The following is a 21692-nucleotide window of genomic DNA, read 5'->3' as shown; positions in this document are numbered from 1 at the left end:
TGAATGAATGAATGAATGAATGAATGAATGAATGAATGAATGAATGAGTGTTTCTGCGGCTTATGTCTTTCCCCCTCTTTTTGCCAGGAGCAGCACAGCGTGGTGTAGTGGTTAAGAGCAGGTGCACTCTAATCTAGAGAACCGGGTTTGATTCCCCACTCTGCCAGCTGAGCTGTGAAGGCTTATCTGGTGAATCAGATTAGCTTGTGCACTCCAACACACGCCAGCTGGGCGGCCTTGGGCTCATCACAGTTGTTTGGAGCTCTCTCAGCCCCACCCACCTCACAGGGTGTTTGTTGTGAGGGGGGAAGGGCAAGGAGATTGTAAGCCCCTCTGAGTCTCCTACAGGAGAGAAAGGGGGGATATAAATCCAAAAAACCTCTCACACGTAGCTGCTGTCTTGTAAGTTACCTTTGCAAATAATCTGACAAGCTGAGAATGACGCACGCTTCACGGCTGAGCAGGGATTTGAATGTGGATTTCCCCACTCGATGCCCCATAATTTGTCTGCTCCATGAAATTGGGGGTGGTGGGGATAGAGTTTAAAAAGTATTTTCACTACTGTGGAAAAATCCAGAACACACCGACAAACGTTTCAATGGGGCAGTTTTTCTCTTCTGGCTCTTAGCACCACGTGATTTTTTGTTTATTCGGATCCATTTCAGTGTTGGAACACAGGAAGGGACTGTTGAAAGTTACATATGAAAAATTTGTTTTTAAAGCTTCAAGTTCTTTTTGTGTGGCTGTAGAAAGCATGCTAATCCCGGAGGCTCTCGAGCACCTTTGGACCAGTTCAGACTTGCAAAACGGCTTGCTGTGTTTTCGTCAACAGGCACCGCTGCAAACCTCCTGGGAGAAAAGGCCCACCTGCCTTCCACCTGGGGCTCTGAAACCAAGCGCCCTCAACAAGGGCCATGGGGGCCAAGAGCCCCACATTTTGCTGAGACCAGCGAATAGCAGCACTATGCGCTCCCCCCCCCCCCCCCCCCCCCCCCGCAGAGGCACACGCGACCAATTGGCACAAAAGAGAGAAGTTCCGCAAATGTCGAGCAAGGTACATGGGGATTAGTGTGTTGTGGGTTTTCTGGGTTGCATGGCCGTATTTCAGTAGCATCTTCTCCTGACGTTTCGCCTGCATCTGTGGCTAGCACCTTCAGAGTGAAGATGCCAGCCACAGATGCAGGCGAAATGTCAGGAGAAAATGCCACTAGAACACGGCCATACAACCCGGAAAAACCCCAACACGCTAGGGATTCCGACCGCGAAAGCCTTCAACATTATATGGCAGCGATGGCGAACCTTTTCGAGACCGAGTGCCCAAATTGCAACCCAAAACCCACTTATTTATCGCAAAGTGCCAACACGGCAATTTAACCTGAATACTGAGGTTTTAGTTTAGAAAAAATGGTTGGCTCAGAGGCGCGCGTTACTCAGGAGTAAGCTTGGTGAAGCAACCGTGCAACGCTTCAAATGGGTGAATCACGATCCTAGGAGGGTTTACTCAGAAGCAAGCCCCATTGCCAGCAACTGAGCTTACTCCCAGGTAAAGGATCATGCCCAGGCCAGCCTAGATGTGTGTGTGTGGGGGGGAGGTGATTTCCCACCCCCCTCCCACATGATGAACTCTGTGTACTCTGAGTGCCACCTCTGAGGGCTCTGAGTGCCACCTCTGAGTGCCACCTCTGAGGGCTCTGAGTGCCACCTCTGGCACCTGTGCCATAGGTTCGCCACCACTGATATATGGGGATTGTTTTTACTCAACCCAAAAGGGCAAGAAGATTCAAGATAATAAAAAAAGAAACTTCCCTCTACATCTGCTTTTCCTACAAGTCTCGAAAGGGCACATCTGGGATTGGGCCTCACTTTGTACACATTCCTGGTATATATTTGGAAAGACCCTTTGGGGGGGGGGCAAAGTGGGTAAATATTGGAACGGCACCGACAGCTCCGGTCAACTCAGACAACCACACTGCCTTGAGATAAGCAGCACAGGCTCTGCTCAGAAGAAAACGAACCCAATGGAGCCTCCACACTCAGAAGCAGTCTACCTTAACTCCCAGATACTGTTGCTCCAGATGTTCATGGACTACAATTCCCATCAGCCCCTGCTACCATGGCCAATTGGTCATGCTGGCAGGGACTGATGGGAATTGTAGTCCATGAACATCTGGGGCACCATAGGTTGGCCACCCCTGTGTTAAGGTGACCTGCTGCCTTTCTGGCATGCTTATGGGGTCATCCAAGGCACGTGTGGTGTGGAGCTATACCCTGTATGCTGACACCCAGAGAGATTTTCCAAACCTTGAAAAGTAGACTTCTAGAACAGGAATATCATATCTTGTTGGGGCAAGCAAATAAATCATGCTCACCCGTCTCTGTCGGAATAATACCGGAACAGGGGCACATAGCCAAATATCTTGAACTATTAACTGAACCCCAACAGAGATGGATTATCACAAGGGCCAGATCCAATACCTTCCCATCGGCCATCACAAAGGGTAGTTACTTATCCATCCCTCTCCAGGATCGGGTTTGTCCACACTGTAAAAATCAAGTGGAGACTCTTGCTCACATTATTCTTGACTGTCCAAGATATGTGGGCATTAGGAATTTCTCTCCCAGGCTGGCCCTAGACAAATCTGAAAGTGACTCTGACTGTTCTGTTGTGGAGCTTCTGTTAAACCACACAGATGTCGTGCTCTTGGAAAAAGTAGCAAAATTTCTTTTACAAGTGACAGAACTTTCTAAGTAATGTATACTGCTATATAGTCTTCCTGTCTGCGCTTTGAATGTACTCTTGATTTGTATTTCAAAAACGTCTGGCAACGCTCTAGAACCTATTTTTAAATGCCAAATAAAGGTTGTTGTTGTTGTTGTTGTTACCCTGTAACAGAACCTAGACAGATTTTTGCTCTGCCAGAACAGGCTGGCACTTCAGTTTGAATCAGACTTCCCCGGTGCAGAGAACACAAAGAACCTTTCCAGGAAGTTAAACACAATTTGAGGTGTGAGGCCATAAAAATGTCTGTAAAATAATCAGCAGATCACTCAAACTGAAGGTTGACTCCAGTCGATTCGCTGGCAAACCTCGAGGTTAAGGGCGGGGTGGCTCGTTTGCTTAATTCTGGCTATTATGACGATTTTTTAAAAAAATTAACATTCCACAAGAAGCCAGAAGCAGAGGCGAAGGGGCACTGGTGAGATTCAGCCTATTCGCACCTATTCGGTAGGACCGGTAGCTAATTTTGTTTTGTCCAGTTCAGAGAATGGTTGTAATCCCACCACTGAGTCCTTTCGGAACTGGTTGCTAAATTATTTGAATCCTGCCACTGTGTAGGGGGGGCAAAATGGCGTCTGGGGCAAAATGGAGGCTGGCCCCGCCTCCTCACCCTTCACCCCCCACCACGCCCTCCACTGACCTTAGTTTAGCCGGCTGCAAAGTGCAGCTGACTGAAGAAGCTGCCTGGTGGGAACTACACTTCCCAGGAGACCTTGCGAGCCCCAACTTCTTAAGGAGTTGGGGCTCGCAAGGTTTCCTGGGAAGTGTAATTCCCACGAGGCAGCTTCTAAGGTAGGTGGGGGCAGTGGTGGGATCCAAAAATTTTAGTAACAGGTTCCCGTGGTGGTGGGATTCAAACTGTGGGGTAGCGCCAATGGGGCTGGCCGGGGCATGACAGGGGCGTGCCCGGGCATTCCGTGGGCGGGGCACTCCTGGGTGGGGCTGTGGCAAGGATGCAGCTGCTGCACCGGTCCTTGGGCAGGAAACGAATGCACGCAGGCGCAGGCTGCCACGCATGCCGGTGCACCTCCTGCTAGACTGCTTCAAGTTCTGCGCGCTACTGCTGAGAGGAGGGGCGTAACTAAGGCACAAATCATGTGGCAAAATCACCAATTATTAACCCCCTCTCCGCACACACAAATAATGAGTAACCTACTCTCGGGAACCTGTGAGAACCTGCTGGATCCCACCTCTGGGTGGGGGGGACGGAGGAGGGTTGGGAGGGAAGGAGGAAGGGAGGAAGGGGGAGGGTTGGGGGAAGGGGGAGGGGTCAGGGGGCATTTCCCCCCCCACGTGACCCACTGGCACACATCTGGTGCATGGCACAGCCCCCCACCCCTTATAGCTATGCCCCTGGCCAGAAGCATACTGTCTCTGAACGTGTAGGTTCCATTTATTACAAGGGTGACTACCAGGAATAATAACTTATAGAAATCCAGGCGTAGTTTAGAACAAACATACTTTTTGTTTTCCTTGAGTCAACTTGAGTGCCGAGAGTGATCAGAGGGATCCAGAGGGTGGAGAGGGGAGGGGAAAAAATATCTCTGAAATCCTACAGCTGTCCCATTCACGTAGGGATCTCAGTAGCTTTCCGGACAGAGCCATCTCCCGGCAACTTCTCTATTTGACCTTGGTGAGCGTCAGGTTCGTCACACAGAGCAAGTTCATCATCGTAGCGGATCCCGACAACCTCACACTCGGGTAACATCTCCTCGAGCAAGATCCGAACTAAACCTTTGTTGGGGACAGAGAGGTCGGAGACATCCAGGCGTCTGAGGCTCCTGCAAGGGAGGGAAAAGGTTAATCAAACTGCATTCTTCGCTTCCTGTTCCTTTAATCCTGAAACAAAAATCAATTCATTTTATTGTTAGCACACCTGTTCTACACCCCACCCCTATAAGCAGGGCAGCAATCTTCAAACAGAGTTCTTCAACTACTTAATCAAGACCTGCAAAGTGGAAGTATCCTTTCTTATTGTCCTACCTAGAAGCTATTTTGGTCCCGGTGTGTTAACTGAAACAGGAAATGAGAGATCAGCTCTGAGGTACGCTGCTCCTAAAGCAGGAGGCTCCATTAGCTATTATGGTTAATAAGCTTCAGTGGGGACATCTTCTGGGAATCCTCCTGCTCTTAAAAAAAAGGCTACCCAAGGATAAGGGCCATCACCATATCATGTGGCAGTGAATTCCATAAGTTAATTAAATGTGGTATGAAGTAGGACTTCCTTGGGCTTGGAGTCTCTTGTTGGGTGACACTAAGTGACCCAGAATTCTAGGATTCCAAGAGAGAAAGAAACTGCTTGCTCCCTTTCTTTACCTCTCTTGCCTTCAGCCGCACATTTTGAAACGGCTGATGCCTCGATGAGCTGTGTTAGGACAAGTTATCCTCCATCCCAGTTTGGAAAAAAAGCAGATTTTGGGGGCAAGGGGCGGGGGTCATATAAATTACGGGGAGGGACAAATCCTCAGGTGGAAATTGGTATCACTATCTCGGCAGGGCAGCACGACAAAGGAATCCGGCAGGAGCCACACCCGGATCAGAGCGGTGACGCAAACTTCCAAATGAAGGGGATGCCCCGTTGCCCAAGCGTCTTCTGGCTCATCCGGTTTTCCAGCCATCTCAGCCCGACACCCGGCCAGTATCTCTTGGCTTCTGGCCTCAGAAAACATCTCCGCTCCACTGTCTTTTAGTCGGACTGAAGAAGCTGGGTGATTAGGAAGTTAGGCTGTTCATAAAGCCTTCCGGGTTCTTAGAGCAGGGGTTCTCAACTTTCCTAATAAGCATAAGCATTTATTGTCATTGTGCACGCACAACGAAATTTACAGCAGCATTCCTCAATGCACACAATTTCAGACTCATACCCCATCCTCACTTTCCCCTTCCTCCACAGCCCCAAACACATCAACACGAAGCCGCAGAGTTCAGTATAGCCACAGCTCTAGAGTAGAAGCTGTCTCTAAGCCTCTTTGTCCTAGTTTTGATAGACCTGTATCGTCTGCCGGATGGTAACAGTTCAAAAAGAGAGTGTGCTGGATGAGACGGGTCTCTCAGAATATTTTGGGCTTTCTTTAGGCTTCGGGAATTATAGAGTTCTTCCAAGGAGGGGAGAGGGCAGCCAATAATCCTCTGTGCAGTAGTGATCACCCTTTGGAGCGCCTTAATTGGAGCGCGTTTAATACAGTTCCTTGTGTTGTGGTGGCCCCCAACCCTAACATTTATCCATTTTACAGATGGAGAACACTGATGCAGAGAGTCTTAGGCAACCCCTGTGAGACGGTCGTTCGACCCCCAAAGGGGTCGTTCGATCCACAGGTTGAGAACCGCTGTCTTAGAGGTTCCGCGCTGCCTGGCAAATTTGAACGCCTCTTTTGCCAATCCCAGGCAAAGGACAGAGGCTTGATTTCCATGGGATGCTGGCAGGCGCAATGTTAGTCGTCTGAACCACTTTGGGCAGAGATGCCACAGCTCTGCTAGGTGTGCCAAAGGTCCCATGTTCAATTCTCGGCAGCTCTAGTTAGAAGGATATGGGAGCAGGAGGGCAAGAAAGGCCCAAGACCTTGAGGAGCAGCTGTCAGTCAGAGCAGGTAATACTGACTCTGATGGACCGAAGGTCTGATTCAGCGTAAGAGGAAGAAGAGTTGGATTTATATCCTCCCTTTCTCTCCTGTACGGAGACTCAAAGGGGCTTACAAACTCCTTTCCCTTCCCCCCCACCCACAACAAACACCTTGTGAGGTGGGTGGGGCTGAGAGAGCTCCAAACAACTGTGACTAGCCCAAGGCCGCCCAGCTGGCGTGTGTTGGAGTGCACAGGCTAATCTAGTTCACCAGATAAGCCTCCACAGCTCTAGTGCACGGCGGGGAATCAAACCCGGTTCTCCGGATTAGAGTGCACCTGCTCTTAAGCACTACACCACGCTGGTTCTCGCCAGGCAGCGTTGTGTGCGTCTCGTTGAAAGTGGAATGCTGCTCATGTCAAACAGGTACCAGCCTGTGTCCCGTTGAAACGGAGCCAAAAGCTTGGGACACCCCTCCCACCCCCCATGCGCAAGTCAGTGGCTGGTACTCACTTCAAATGGTGGAGGCAAGCCAGCCCCCTCTCGGTGACCTGGGGACAGCCAGCGAGGGACAGCTCCTGCAGCGTGTCCTGGAAGACGTGCAGTCGACTCAGACTCCAATCATCCAATTTGGGGCAGCGGCTGAGATCCAGATGTTTCAGTGCTTTCAGGTGAACTGCATGGAGGAGGGGAGCAGAAGAGAAGGGGGGTCATCTGTCAGGATGGCCCTTCTTCTCCTTAGACAGGGGAAGGATAATCTAACCATTAACATCAACTACTGTTCTGGTGCCAGGCGCCAGCCCGTCTCCCCCTCCCCTCTGGTCAGTGGGCTGATGGGCAATCAGCCCACCCCTCCTCTAGGTGTGAAATGGTTCCTGCCTTTGGGTTTACCTCTTTGTATTATAATGGTTGGATCTCCCTCTTTGTAACAATGCTGCAGCCACGGCGCCTCGACCCCAGGGAAGGGGGGGTCGAGGGCATCAGGGATTAAAGCGCTAGCCCGTGCTTTACCCCACAGAAATCGTCTATGCTTCATTATGCTTTAATATACCAATAAAGGTCTATAGCAGACCTGGGCATTATACGGCCCACGGGCCACATCCGGCCCGCCGGATGACCCTGACTGGCCCCCCTGCCTTTTGGCCCGGCCCTCCACAATATTTTCTGTTTCTTATGCGGCCCCATGGAAAAAATAATTGCCCACCCCTGGCCTATGGTTTACAAATTACAGTTTGCCTTATTTTGGGACTGAAGTCTTACATCATAAGAACATAAGAACTAGCCTGCTGGATCAGACCAGAGTCCATCTAGTCCAGCACTCTGCTACTCGCAGTGGCCCACCAGTGGTGTCTTGCTCCCAAGGGCACGGAAGGCTCATTGTGTAAGCTAGGCGGTGGGGGCGGGGGGGGGAGTGGGCTACCGATTCTACGACGCATGGATAGACAAGAATAAGTTAATTGGCATAATTTACACAGGACGCGCCATTTCAACGTCTTTGGTTGTCGTACAAGACAGGCACTGACACAATACATGCATTACTGTTAGCCTTAGTTGATTCTTTTCTCTGTAGACAGCAGTCTGCTCATGCTCAGAGACACCCTCTTTCAAAAAAACACCTCAAGGGTCAGAACAGTAAAAGGAAGTTCTGGGGCTCAGATCTGGCTCAGCCTGGATTAGTGGCTGACGTCTTCTGGATTCAGGGGCAGGGACCAAAAGCCAAACCCAGCAGTAAGAGGTTCAGGAGAAAACGAGAAGAGTTTGGATTTCTATCTGACCTTTCTTTCCTGCAATGAGACTCAAGGCGGCTCACAAACTCCCTTTCCCTTCCTCTCCCCACAACAGACATCCTGGGAGGTGGGTGGGGCTGAGAGAGTTCAGACAGAACTGTGACTAGCCCAAGGTCACCCAGGAGGAATGTAGGAATGGGGAAACAAATCTGATTCACCAGATAAGAGCTTGAATCCAGGGATTCTGCTTCCCTCCCTTTCTTGCAAGGCTTGGTGAGGAAAACACACTTGGCGTGTTCAAAAAGTGCAACACGCAGGCCAAGAATCGTCCCCACTGGACCCGATCCAAGGCCAGGTTCTTACCCAAGCAGCCCAGACCGTCGTAGTTGAGGATCGAGCCGCTGAAGTCAACCGCTTCCAAGGGGACTCCTTGGTAATGTGCAAGACCCACACGGTATCGCTTTATGTTGTGCTCTCGGTACCATTCCGTTTGGCCCTGGAACCTGCAGCAAACAGACACACAAACTCACTCCACCATCACTGAGGACACCTTTACTGGGCAGCTCAAGCAAAAGGAGAAGGCAAATGGACACATTCCATGCAGAATTTATCCAGGTTGCAAAAAGTGTTTTTTTCCTGGTATGAAAGACTTCAGGAGCAGCAGTGGCGTAGGAGGATAAGAGCTCGTGTATCTAATCTGGAGGAACCGGGTTTGATTCCCAGCTCTGCCGCCTGAGCTGTGGAGGCTTCTCTGGGGAATTCAGATGAGCCTGTGCACTCCCACACACGCCAGCTGGGTGACCTTGGGCTAGTCACAGCTTCTCGGAGCTCTCTCAGCCCCACCTACCTCACAGGGTGTTTGTTGGGGGGGAAGGGCAAGGAGATTGTAAGCCCCTTTGAGTCTCCTTACGGGAGAGAAAGGGGGGATATAAATCCAAACTCTTCTTCTTCTTCTTTTAAAATATAGTTGTTTTAGTGCCCTCTTTGCAAAGAATTCACGAGTGTTTGAGAACAAAGGGTCCTGGATCGGATAAGGGAGGGCGGCATCATGAGCCAGCCCCTGGACTGCAATAGCTTATCAGAGGACCTGGGGACTCTGATGTAGAGTCTGAAGACACTGTGTAGTCAGAGCTGGCACCTCACGAGGAGGTGCAGGAAGCTGAGTCAGCTGCAAGCCCTTCCCTGCAAGCAAAAACAGAGCCTGATGCTGTGCAGCTGGGAGAGCCATCAGGGATCACCAGTAATGAGCCAGCTGCATGAAGGAGGCAAAGGCAGAGGCTGCAGTTACAGAATAAAAGGAGAAGTGCTTGCATTGCTGCAAGGTATGGCAGAAGGCTCTGCCAGATGGAGGCATCTGAGGAGGACTGCGCTTTTCCAGGATCCAAGCCTCATTAGCCGGGACCTTCTATATAAACCCTGCCGTGGGCTTGGCTCGGCCTGGGTGCAACGAGTGATCGGCCTGGTCTCCCTCTGACCTCCTGCTCTCAGCCTGCCTGCCTGACCTCCTGCCCGTGCTTTGACTTTGGACGGTCTTGACCACTCCTGCTGCCTGCCCTGACCCCGGACTGCCTTTGCTTGCTGCTTGCCCTGACTCTAAACTGGTTATGACTATGCCTCATGTGCTGTCTGCCTTGACTCTGGGCCACCCGGCCACACTCTAGCTCAGGGGTCTGCAACCTGCGGCTCTCCAGATGTTCATAGACTACAAATCCCATCAGCCCCAATTGGCCATGCTGGCAGGGGCTGATGGGATTTGTAGTCCTTGAACATCTGGAGAGCCGCAGGTTGCAGACCCCTGATCTAGCTCCTGTCTGCCTACAGCCCAGACAGTTCCATTTAAGAAGAAGAAGAGTTGGATTTATATCCCCCCTTTCTCTCCTATAGGAGACTCAAAGGGGTTTACAAACTCCTTACCCTTCCCCCCTCACAACAAACACCCTGTGAGGTAGGTCGCTCTCCAGATTTAAACAAAGAAAGGGGTGTTGAAGGCTTTCATGGCCGGATTCAACTGGTTGTGGTGGGTTTTCCGGGCTGTGTGGCCGTGGTCTGGTGGATCTTGTTCCTGACGTTTCGCCTGCATCTGTGGCTGGCATCTTCAGAAGTGTATCACAGAGAGAAGTCTGTTATAAGACCGTGGTGGCGAACCGTTGGCATTCCAGATGTGATGGACTACAATTCCCATCAGCCCCTGCCAATTGGCCATGCTGGCAGGGGCTGATGGGAATTGTGGTCCATAACATCTGGAGTGCCAAAGGTTCGCCACCACTGTTATAAGAGAAGTCTGGACACAGTGTATAACAGACTTCTCTCTGTGATACACCTCTGAAGATGCCAGCCACACAGCCCAAAAAACCCACAACCACCAAAGGAAGGGGTCTCTGTAATTCCCACCAATCCCCCCACTCCACAGCACCTTATGTTGTCTCTCATTCCATTCTCCCCACAAGACTCGAGGGCAAATTTTCCGGGACCTACCAGCGGCTCCAGCGTGGAAGAGGAAGGAAAACTATGCTGAGGAATTCGCTGCCAGAGGATGCAGTGATGGCCAGAGGCACAGATGACTTCTAAAAGCTACTAGATTCATGGAAGAGAAGTCCATCAATGGCTGCAAAGCCCTGGGGACGAAAGGGAACCTCCATATTCAGAGGCAGTCGTCCTCTGAACCCAAGTGCCAGGAGGCAATATCAGGGAAGGTCTGGGTCTCCATGCATTGTTATTGAGCATCCAGAGGAACTTGTGGGCCACTGTGTGAGGTAGAACGCTGGACCATATGGACCACTGACCTGATCCAGCAGGGCTTTCTTATGTTCTTATGAGAGCTGACCACCCAGTTCTCCAGACCCTCCCCTATAAACTGAAACCAACAGAATTGTGGACGCAACGAACGACTGGCAACAGAAGCCCTCGGTCAGCTTCAGGCCAACTGCCTGCCTTGGATGTGCGAGGTTTGTAAGAAAGGGCACTCAAAGAACACCCAAGACCCCCTTCTGAGGCCCAGCATCCAGCCCATGTGACCCCACGACCACAACAGCTTTCACGTACCTAATGCCTCCTCGGAGCATCAGGGCAAAGGCGGCGGCAGCAATATCGGGCCCGTACTTCTCCTGGATCTCGATATAGTGCCTGGGGATTTGAAAACATAAGAACATAAGAACGAGCCTGCTGGATCAGACCAGAGTCCATCTAGTCCAGCTCTCTGCTACTCGCAGTGGCCCACCAGGTGCCTTTGGGAGCTCACGTGCAGGAGGTGAAAGCAATGGCCTTCTGCTGCTGCTGCTTCTGAGCACCTGGTCTGCTTAGGCATTTGCAATCTCAGATCAAGGAGGATCAAGATCGGTAGCCATAGATCGACTTCTCCTCCATAAATCTGTCCAAGCCCTTTTTAAAGCTATTATTTATGTATTTATTTATTATATTTATATACTGCCCTCCCCAAAGGCTCAGGGCGGTGTCCATCAATAATAAAACAGTTTAAAACATCATCATAATATATAAATTTACATTAAAAATACATAAAATACCAAGACTACCGATGGCTTCAACCCCTCCCTCCCCTCTTTATGTTCCCACGGGAGGCCAGATGTTCTTATGGCGGGGTTGACATCATCCCGGCTGGCCAAACACCTGGCGGAACAGGTCCGTTTTACAGGCCCTGCGGAAACTTTGTAAGTCCCGCAGGGCCCTGATCTCACCTGGAAGCCTGTTCCACCAGGTAGGGGCCAGAGCCATAAAAGCCCTGGCCCTTGTAGAGGCCAGCCGGATCGCCTTGGGGCCAGGGATCACCAGTAGGTCCGCCTCCGATGAACGGAGGGGCCTAGAAGGGCGATATAGGGAGAGACCCTCAGATAAGCAGGGCCAAGGCCGCGAATGGCTTTGAAGGTCAGTACCAAAACTTTAAACATGACCCCGGTACTCGATTGGCAGCCAGTGCAGTTGGTACAGGACCGGTGTAATCCGGTCCCTATCCAGGTTAGTGGCCATCACCACCTCCTGTGGCAGCATATTCCAAACACCAATCACACGTTGTGTGAAGAAGTGTTTCCTTTTATGTGTCCTAATTCTTCCCCCCATTCGATGGGGAAAATTCTCTGAGATACAAGGACTCCAAACATATGTGGACCTCACCCAGCCACGGGCAGGGGCTTTTGCAAGGACTAGAAACGTGGCAAAAATCCCCCAAACGGGCCACACATACCTGTTCTTCCTTTCCACGTTCCAACTTTTCAGCTTCATGCCAAATTCTACAAAGGCTTCAATGTCATAGAAGCGGTCGAAGAGATACGGAAGCATCCGTCCTTTCAGGCCGGGCTTGGGGCCGGTCAAATTGCTACTATACCGTGGACAAGCGTACAGCAACGAGAGGAAACGTCTGCCACGCCGGAGCTGGAGAAAGAATAAACGGGGGGGGGGGGGGGGCTTTAGCAGGGCTGCGTGTTTTATTGAGACACAGTGGAGAGGGATTCCAGCAAAAGCCTCAGAGCTTTTCTTATCGCACAGCTGCAGGGAGGGGGGAGAGGTCAAAACTGGCTCCTGTTTTATATGTTACTCCCTTTTTGCTAAAGGACAGGTGAACATTTAGACCAGCAGGCTCCATACCTTGCACATTTGAGGCTGCTTTTAACTCCAGCCTGCAGTAGGAGGAGGAAGAGTTTGGATTTTTACCCCCCTTTCTCTCCTGTAAGGAAACTCAAAGCAGCTTACAATCTCCTTTCCCTTCCCCTGCCCACAACAAACACCCTGTGAGGTGGGTGGGGCTGAGAGAGCTCTGAAGAGCTGTGGCTAACCCAAGGTCCCCCAGCTGGTATGGGTTGAAGTGCACAGGCTAAACTAGTTCCCCAGATTAGCCTCCACAGCTCAAGTGGCAGAGCGGGAAATCAAACCCGGTTCTCCAGATTAGAGTGCACCTTGCTCTTAACCACTATGCCACTGCTGCTCCAGTAAGAAAGCCACTTCAAGGGAGCAGCAGTGGCGTAGTCACTAAGAGCAGTGGCTAAGAGCAGGTGCACTCTGATCTGGAGGAACCGGGTTTGATTCCCAGCTCTGCCGCTTCAGCTGTGGAGGTTTATCTGGGGAATTCAGATTAGCCTGTGCACTCCCACACCGCGATCAGCTGGGTTGACCTTGGGCCTGAATCACAGCTTCTCGGGGAAAGCTCTCAGCCCCACCCACCTCACAGGGTGTTTGTTGTGAGGGGGGAAGGGCAAGGAGATTGTCAGCCCCTTTGAGTCTCCTGCAGAAGAGAAAGGGGGGATATAAATCCAAACTCTTCTTCTTCTTCATTTTCTCTCATTACATTTTATTCATTCATTCATTTAACCTTTAATGGCATATAAATTATTAGCATATTTCCATTTAAAAGAGAAAACTTTTAAAAATTACATTTTATTGTTATCTTGACTGCTTTGCCAGTGACAAAAATACAACAGGTGGCCGCATACCTGGACTTTTTCACAATGAGACTTTGTATTCAGTTGATTTCTTTATTATGAAACAGCATCAGGAATAAACACTTAGACTTCTGTTGCCAGAACTAAGCATAACCAGCAACGCTCTCCTCCATTATACCCCACGTCACTCCCACGACACATCACCCCACCCCTCACTACTACTGGATGGCACCAGTCCCATGGCCCAGAGGTGAAGCAGCCGCCCTCGGGGTCAAAATAACCTACATTCCACACCACTGACTGAGCTACTACAGCAGGTGGCTACTGAGCTGATAAGGCATGGCCTGAGAAGCAAAGTGAGAAAATACAACCAGAGCAGGGAGCAGGAATGAGAAGAGAAAGGTTCCTACCTTCCGGGTAGGAGGCAGGGCAGGGTCAAACCTGGGCTGATCATGACACAGACCCAGTGGTGGGATCCAAAAATTTTAGTAACAGGTTCCCATGGTGGTGGGATTCAAATTGTGGCGTAGCGCCAATGGGGCTGGGCGGGGCACAACAGGGGCGTGGCCGGGCATTCCTGGGCGGGGCTGTGGCAATTCCTGGGAGGGGTTGTTGGCATTCCTGGGTGGGGTTGTTGGATTATTGTCAGGGCCTGGTGCAAATGTTGTATTATTATGCCTGGCCTTGTTGTATTGTTGTTGTTGTCATTTACCATGTTGAACACCACCCTGAACCCTCCGGGCGGTATATAAATTAAATTTCAAATCCAATCAAATACTTTCTGATCTTTTCGGCCAGGGAGGACAGAGATTGAAGGAGAGACTCCCTGTATGCAAGGCAGGTGTTCCCCCACCCCACCCCACCCCATTTTTCTTCTGAAGCTCTCTCCAAGTTGGCACATTTGCACCAAATCAATCGTGGCTCAAGGAAAAGGAAGTTCTGTCGCCCACCCCCTTTCATACAAAAGCTTCATTATAGCCTCTCCCAAGACAAACAAACCCAGCCCGTGGGATATTTACCACCTGCATCACAGCGGGAAGAGAAAATTGCTCCACAAGGCAACAAAAGTACCCTTTGTGGTTTTTATTCACTCAGAAACTGAAAAAATAGCATCTTCTGGTTAACCTCAGCAAGCCATTCAGCTCAAAGCGGCAGGAAGCCTGCAGAAAGTCCACGCCTGTTTTATCCCCACACTTCATACCCAAAGACAGACTTCTCCTGGGCATGGAGGTTCCATTTAGCTACCACAGTTAATGGACCTCTGGTTTTTTATGTAATACCTTTTCAGAGTCATCCCAGATAGTCACCCTCCATGTAGGTTGTGACCAGGGAAGAAACAGAAGTTCAGAGCCAAGATCTGAAGCCCAGCACAGTGGGCCAAAGCTATGCCCCCCCCCCCCCCCGCACAGTCATTACATACGCAGCTTCTCAGCTGTGTGCCTCCACTGGTGAACTAGTAGATTTTCCTGCAGATGACCAGATGTTCATGGACTACAATTCCCATCAGCTAACTGAAGAACCTAACTAATACTAACTTCCTAAGCTGCAGGCACATCCTAAATTCAGCTCAAAAGGTAAAGCTGTCCCGAATAGGTCTGCTACTGGATCCAGGTACTGAATCTTTTGTCCGTCACACACACCAAAGCATCACCCGCCCGCACAGAGCCACCTCTTGGGGTCTGTAGCGCAGCTGACATTTTGAAAAAGCAGGGGGTGTAAGGCTGCTGCCACTTCATCCCTATGATGACTCAATTGAGAGAACCGGTGCAACCAAGAATCCACCTCTGTTAACAAAGAATCCATGCCAGTTTTGCTTGGGACCTCGCCTCCCAACCCAGATTCCAAGTGTACAGAAGCATCACCTTTACAATTACGGTCGTGTACCCCCCTTCTAATTCGTATTTCCCTTCTGGAGTTTCTTGGGGACACAAGGGTGTTGATTCTTCTTTGTCTCCTGGGCAGAACTTTCCGGTTTGGCTTTAAACCCTTCTTAATTTTGTGGATTTTTGAAATTTGTGTCTGAGATTTTGCATCCCATCTAGAAATGGCGGTCCGGGCCTTCTCCCCCCTCTGGATGCAATAGCTCAGACACAAAATGGCGAACTGAGCGGGCAAAGTCAAAAGATGGGATTTGTAGTCCATGAACATCTGGACAGCCACAGGTTGCAGACCCCTGCTCCAGACCAAGAGTCTCCAACAACGTTCCTGTGTCTCTTAGACATATGTATTTAAATGATAGAAATTCATCAGCAACTTACACCCCTATGCACTACTTTTTCTGCAAAAAGGACGATATACTCCTCTTGGCACAACAAAAAAAGACAATGGGAACAGCATCACTGGCAACTGTCGCTAAATGGCTCTCTAAATAATGACACAAAAGCATTTTGGTATTTAGTATCGGGTGCAGATTTTTGAAAACATTTCTATGGCAGCAGCTGCCCCCACCACACAGGGGTCTTCGCTGTGTGACTGAAGGTAAACATCAGCAAGCTGTGACCAGTGGCGTACCTAGGGGGGGACATGAGGGAGTTTGAAACCCAGGCTCCCTGGGTCATATGGGGGCGCATTTGGCCGCCGCCACTGCTGCTCAGCTGCTCACCCACTCACCTTGCTCACTGCTCACCCGCCTGCCCGCCCGCCCCACTCGCTCACCCACCAGCCTGCCTCAATTGGGTGTGTGTGTGTGTGTAATTTAAGGGAAGGGCACAATTTGGGGGAGGGGGGCACGCAATCAGTACTTGTCCCTGGGCACCATTTCCTGCAGATACGCCACTGGCTGTAACAGAAGGTTGAAGGTAAACTTACGCAGGCTGTGCCAGAATTCTAAAGGTGCTTGCAGGCTTTAAAAGACTGGGGAGCCAACATTAAACATTCCTGGGAAAGGAAGTGGGGTCATTTGCTGCAAACCACCTGAAAAGGACAGAGCAGCCGCCATCATTAGGAAAACCTCCTTGTTACTCATCTGTTGCATCAGAGTATCAATGCTTGCCTGCCCTGTAGGGATGCTAATGATGGCCAGAATAATACATGCTGTAGATGCGTGTGTTTTTTCCACTTAGAGTTGCTAGTTCTGGGTTGGAAAATACCTGGGGATTTTTTTTTTTGGGGGGGGGGGGGGGCCTGAGAAAGGTGGGGCTTGGGGAGGGGAGGGACTTAAATGGGGTATAATACCATGCAGTCCATCTTCCAAATTGGCCATTTTCTTCCGGTGAACTGATCTCTATCACCTAGAGACAGGTTGTAATCCCAGGAGATTGGCAAACCACCTCCAGAATCTCAAACAGACAATTAAGAACTTCCAAGTTGACAGAGCGAACTAACCTGAGTACAATAAAGCCAGAGGTTTAAAAGGTAAAGACGTCCCGAATAGGTCTGCTACTGGATCCAGGTACTGAATTTTTTGTCCGTCACACAGCTGTTAAAGGCACAGGAACTGAGCCAGAATGCTGCAACTTTACAAGTCCTGTATAATCAGTAGGTGGCTCAATGCCAAGAAATCAGACCTTCTTTCTCCATTCTTATACTGCCACCATCTGGCCAGAGTTCCACAGCAACATCCTTCCTAAACTTGACAAATTAAAAAAACCCTCTCCTCCAGTGTTATGATACTTGAAAAATGAGCCCCAAAATGCATGTCCTCGTACTTGGCTTTCCCAAAGAGAACGATACTTGAGAGCTGGAAAGTACCATCAAGTCACAGCTAATTTATGGTGACTCCAGGGCCTTTTCAAGCCAAGAGACTTCCAGAGACGGTTTGCCATTGCCTGCCTCTGTGGAGCAGCCCTGGACATCCTTGGTGGTCTCCCATCCAAGTACTAACTGGGACCGACCCTGCTTAGCTTCCAAGATCTGCTAGTCTCATTCCTCTGGCTCAGGGCAATGTGACTTTGGTATAGTGCAGGGGTCTGCAACCCGCGGCTCTTTCAGCCTTGTACTGTGGCTCCATGTGGCCTGGAGGTTGGAGGGTAGTGTGGGCGTGTCCCTCCAGCCCTCCAGAGCAGCGCTGGAAGGAAAGGTGAGTGGAGAAGCCGAACCGGAGGCGGCTCTGTGCGTGAGAGTGCCTCTTTTCGCTCTTAAATACATCAACAGAGAGAGAACGAGACTGTGGAGTATAGTATTGATATGTATTATCTGTCCCTTGGTGTTTTGGGACTTGCTCACACTGCATTCTACTTCTGTGCATGTTGTACCATTTCCTGCAGTTTAATATGTAATGTTTCATGTTTATACCTCATTATGGATTTCTGCAGTCCTGTTACATTGCTTATTAGATGCCTCCTCCCCATCCTTTTTGTACTGACTTGGTTCAGGAAGGCAGACTCTAAATAACATTTTTAAAAATTAAGAATAATGGTTCAGTAGCACAGATAGAGAACAGCTTAAAAAGACAGAACAGGGATTCCATCTCGCAGACAGCAGTTCCCCTAGAAAAAAAATCCTGCTTTGGAGGGTTGACTGTGTAGCATTTTACACCACTCTCCCCTTCCCAAATCAGTACAAAGGCACATTTCCTGGGACTGACAGCTCTTTCTCTGCCCTCACTGCGGCTTCTATAAAAATGGCAGCAAGGACTATGGAGAAGTTTTAACCACAACCAACTCTCCAGCCGGCAGAAATCCCCGCCCCCCTTCCCTTCCAGCATTCCCTTGCCAAGAAAACCCAAGCCAGGTCACTTACAGCCATGGGCGCAGCCATCTTGGATAAGTCATGTGACAGCCTCGGGAAACAGAACTGCCTTTCCATGCTACGGAGCATGCGCGGATGCTCATGAGCATGCTCAGTCGCAGCGACTGAAGCAGGAGGTCCTTTCCCTGCCCTTATTTGGAACATGCTTTTAAAAAAGGAGCGCCTACCAGAGAATCGTTTGCCAGGGGGAAAGGGGGATGTGCAAAACGACAGGGTCTTCCCAGGAAAGGCTAGTGCAGGAGGGGAAGTTCTGCCTGCTTAAAAATTATTCTGGAAACCCCATTAAGGGCTACAGGTCAAGGCAGGCAGGGTTGCCAATTGCCAGGTAAGGCCTGGTTCTCTCCCAGAGTTGCAGTTGATTTCCAGATTTCAGGCAGCAGTTCTCCCAGCAAACATGGCTGCTTTGGAAGGCGGCCTCTATGGGATTGCACCCCACTCTCCTCTTCAAGAGAGCCAGCATGGTTAAGAGTGGTGGACTGTAATCTGAAGAACCAGGTTTGATTCCTCACTCTTCCATGTAAGGCTTTGGCACTCCAGATGTTATGGACTACAGTTCCCATCAGCCCCTGCCAGCATGGCCAATTGGCTGATGGGAATTGTAGTCCATAACATCTGGAGTGCCAAAGGTTCGCCACCACTGAATGATGGACTCTAATCTGGTAAATTGGATTGGTTTCTCTGCTCCTCCATATGAAGAAGAAGAAGAGTTTGGATTTATATCCCCCCTTTCTCTCCTCCAGGAGACTCAAAGGGGCTGACAATCTCCTTGCCCTTCCCCCCTCACAACAAACACCCTGTGAGGTAGGTGGGGCTGAGAGAGCTCCGAGAAGCTGTGACTAGCCCAAGGTCACCCAGCTGGCAAGTGTGGGAGTGTACAGGCTGATCTGAATTCCCCAGATAAGCCTCCACAGCTCAGGCGGCAGAGCGGGGAATCAAACCCGGTTCCTCCAGATTAGATACACGAGCTCTTAACCTCCTACGCCACTGCTGCTCCTGCTAGATGAAATGAAGCCTGCTAGACCTTGGACTAGTCTCTCAGAACTCTCTCAGCCCTACCTGCCTCACAAGGTGGGGAGAGGAAGGGAAAGGAGTTTGTAAGCCGCCTTGAGTCTCCTTACAGGAGAGAAAGGTGCGGTACAAATTCAAACTACTTTTCTCCTTCCTCTTCCACCTTCCCAAAGCTCTGTCAACAAACCTCCAGGAATTTACCAACCCAGAGTTAGCAACCCAAATGTTTACTCTCTCCCATTAGCTGGTTGCTCACTGGATAGGTTGGCAACATGGATAGTTGCTGTGCCTGGAGAGCACCAGGCTAGCCTGATCTCCTTGAATCTCAGAAGCTAAGCAAGGTCAGCTCTGGTTAGAATTTGGGTGAGTGACCTCCAAGTACTACCAGGGCCGTGACCCAGAAGCAGGCAATGGCAAACCACCTCTGAACATCTCCTGCCTTAAAAACCCTATGGGTTGCAGAGGCAGAGCTACCAGGGGAACGGGGGGAACGCGTTGCACAGGGGCACGCCTGCCCCCACCCCTGCAAAAATTCAGGTTCAGGTTTTCAGGTGGGTTTTTTTGTATTTTTTTGTGTTTTTCAATTTTTAGCCTGCAGGGGGTACAGTTTTTAGGCTAGCAGCACCAAAATTGCAGAGATTTTTTTGGGAGACTCTCCTGATGACACTACCCAAGTTAGGTGAGGTTTGGTTCAGGGGGTCCAAAGTTATGGACTCTGAAAGGGGGTGCCCCATCCCCCATTGTTTCCAATGGGAGTTATTAGGAGCTGGGGATTACACCCTTGAGGGTCCATAACTTTGGACCCCCTGAACCAAACTTCACCAAGCCTGTGTGGTATCATTAGGAGAGTCTCCTAAAGATACCCTAAAATTTTAGTGCTGCCAAATTAACAATTGCACGCCTGACAGCAGGCACCCCCCAAATTTCCCCAGATTCTCCTTTTAAATCCACCCCCTTCAGCATGGATTTAAAGGGAGAATCTGAGGTCCCCAGTTTAAATATTGAAAGTGATGCAGTTTCAAGGTGGGGGATAATCCACCCCAAAACAGCATCACTTTCAATGTTGTTTTAACTGGGGACCCCAGATTCTCCCTTTGAGGTGGATTTAAAAGGAGAATTTGGGCTCTCTAGTTTAAACACCATTGAAAGTGATGCTGTTTGGGGGTGGACTCCAGCATCACAGCGGCCACCCAAGGGGGCGGGGGGGGACAAAACTCAGATTTTGCACCAGGCTCCATTTTCCCTAGCTACGCCTCTGATGGGTTGCCATAAGTCAGCTGTGACTTAGTAGCATCCACATGCACAGTACAATGTACCCAGAAATGGTGCAAATGTTTTGTACACAGAAAGTTCAATTCCTGGCTTTTGTGCTTGAAGAATCTCAAAGAAGCAGTAGCCAATATTAGACTCTTATGAGTGATCTGAAAAAAGGATGGCGGAGGATAGCGGAGAGCAACAAGATGCCGAGATGCCTTGCTAGCAGATTGGTATACTTTTATCTCCCTTTTGTTGAAGCTTTAAATTCTATTTTTAACGTGATAAGCTGAGCTAAAGAGCCAATTTTTGAGCTTTTTAAGCTGTTCTTTTGAATTCTTTGCTGCTTAAAAGACTCTACTATCTGTACTTACTTAATTAGCTGTCGGCACTGTTTTTCGTCTTGGGTTCTCCTCTGCTCCCTGTTTACCTTCCTCATTGCCTCTGGGTGAATGAATTTTTATCTTATCTTTATTGTTTTATGGCTATCATTCATGATGAAGAATGTGAGGAAACGGCAACTTTCCTCCCTGTCCTCTGTCAGTCAGAAGTCATGTAAACAAACTAAGATTGATCAGTTTTTAACTGATAGTTCTCCGATGGAGACCCAATTGATGGTTTAACAGATTCACTCCATTGGAAATGGATTCTGGGACTGAAATTAGGCCTTCTAGCTCTTCAGAAAAAGCTCCAGTTATTTGTCCTTTGGCTACCTCCTCAGGAATGCAGGAGGTTGTGACACAGAGCTTGTTAAAATCTTCCTCAAAGAGTAAAGACCTAGTAATATTTGACAATCAATGTATCCGGCAGAAACTTTTTTTTCCAATAAATTGATTTTAATTTCAAAAACTCTGGATTTTCTTTTTACAAACTTTTCTAGTTTGGGAGATAAATTAGACCTGCTTGTAAATCGGGATACTTGTATATTTTTTTCACTTATTTGGTTCAATTTATATGCCACTGTCCCTGAAAGGGCTCAGAGGGGCTTACAATAATAATACATAACACAGAAAAACTCAATTCAATAAATAATTAAAACTGCTATTGATCATTAAAATCAGTCCAAACTAATCAAAATACAACTGAAATTAAAATCTACTTAAAATTTAAAGGTTAAAACAAGGATTAGGACTGGCAACAGATGTAATTGTATAGGCCTCAACCAAAGGCATGGCAGAACAACTCTGCCATACAAGCCCTGTGAATTGCATCAAATCCCACAGGGCCCTGATGTTAGGTAGGAGAGAGTTCCACCAGGTAGGGGCCAGGGCTGAAAAAGCTTCCCTGATTGG

General features: G+C 49.4%; 1 protein-coding gene across 2 annotated transcripts; it reads right to left on the bottom strand.

The window, feature by feature from the left end:
* Nucleotides 1–4148: 4148 nt before the first annotated feature.
* Nucleotides 4149–18205, bottom strand: LOC125434982 (distal membrane-arm assembly complex protein 2-like). 2 transcript variants are annotated; one of them, XM_048500895.1, is made up of 6 exons: nt 18130–18205; nt 12258–12445; nt 11105–11185; nt 8426–8565; nt 6849–7011; nt 4149–4560 (listed from the first exon to the last, which is right to left on the bottom strand). In XM_048500895.1, the coding sequence occupies exons 1-6, from the start codon at nt 18193–18195 to the stop codon at nt 4347–4349; spliced, it is 852 nt and encodes a 283-aa protein (XP_048356852.1). In that variant the 5' UTR covers nt 18196–18205; the 3' UTR covers nt 4149–4346. The 2 variants fall into 2 exon arrangements, with proteins under 2 accessions (XP_048356852.1, XP_048356854.1); XM_048500897.1 differs by lacking the exon at nt 18130–18205 and adding an exon at nt 16774–16896.
* Between the last annotated feature and the right edge of the window lie 3487 nt (nt 18206–21692).

The sequence above is a fragment of the Sphaerodactylus townsendi genome, linkage group LG06 (assembly GCF_021028975.2).
Source record: "Sphaerodactylus townsendi isolate TG3544 linkage group LG06, MPM_Stown_v2.3, whole genome shotgun sequence".
Classification (NCBI taxonomy): Eukaryota; Metazoa; Chordata; class Lepidosauria; order Squamata; family Sphaerodactylidae; genus Sphaerodactylus; species Sphaerodactylus townsendi.
This window is presented reverse-complemented; position numbering and strand designations above follow the sequence as displayed.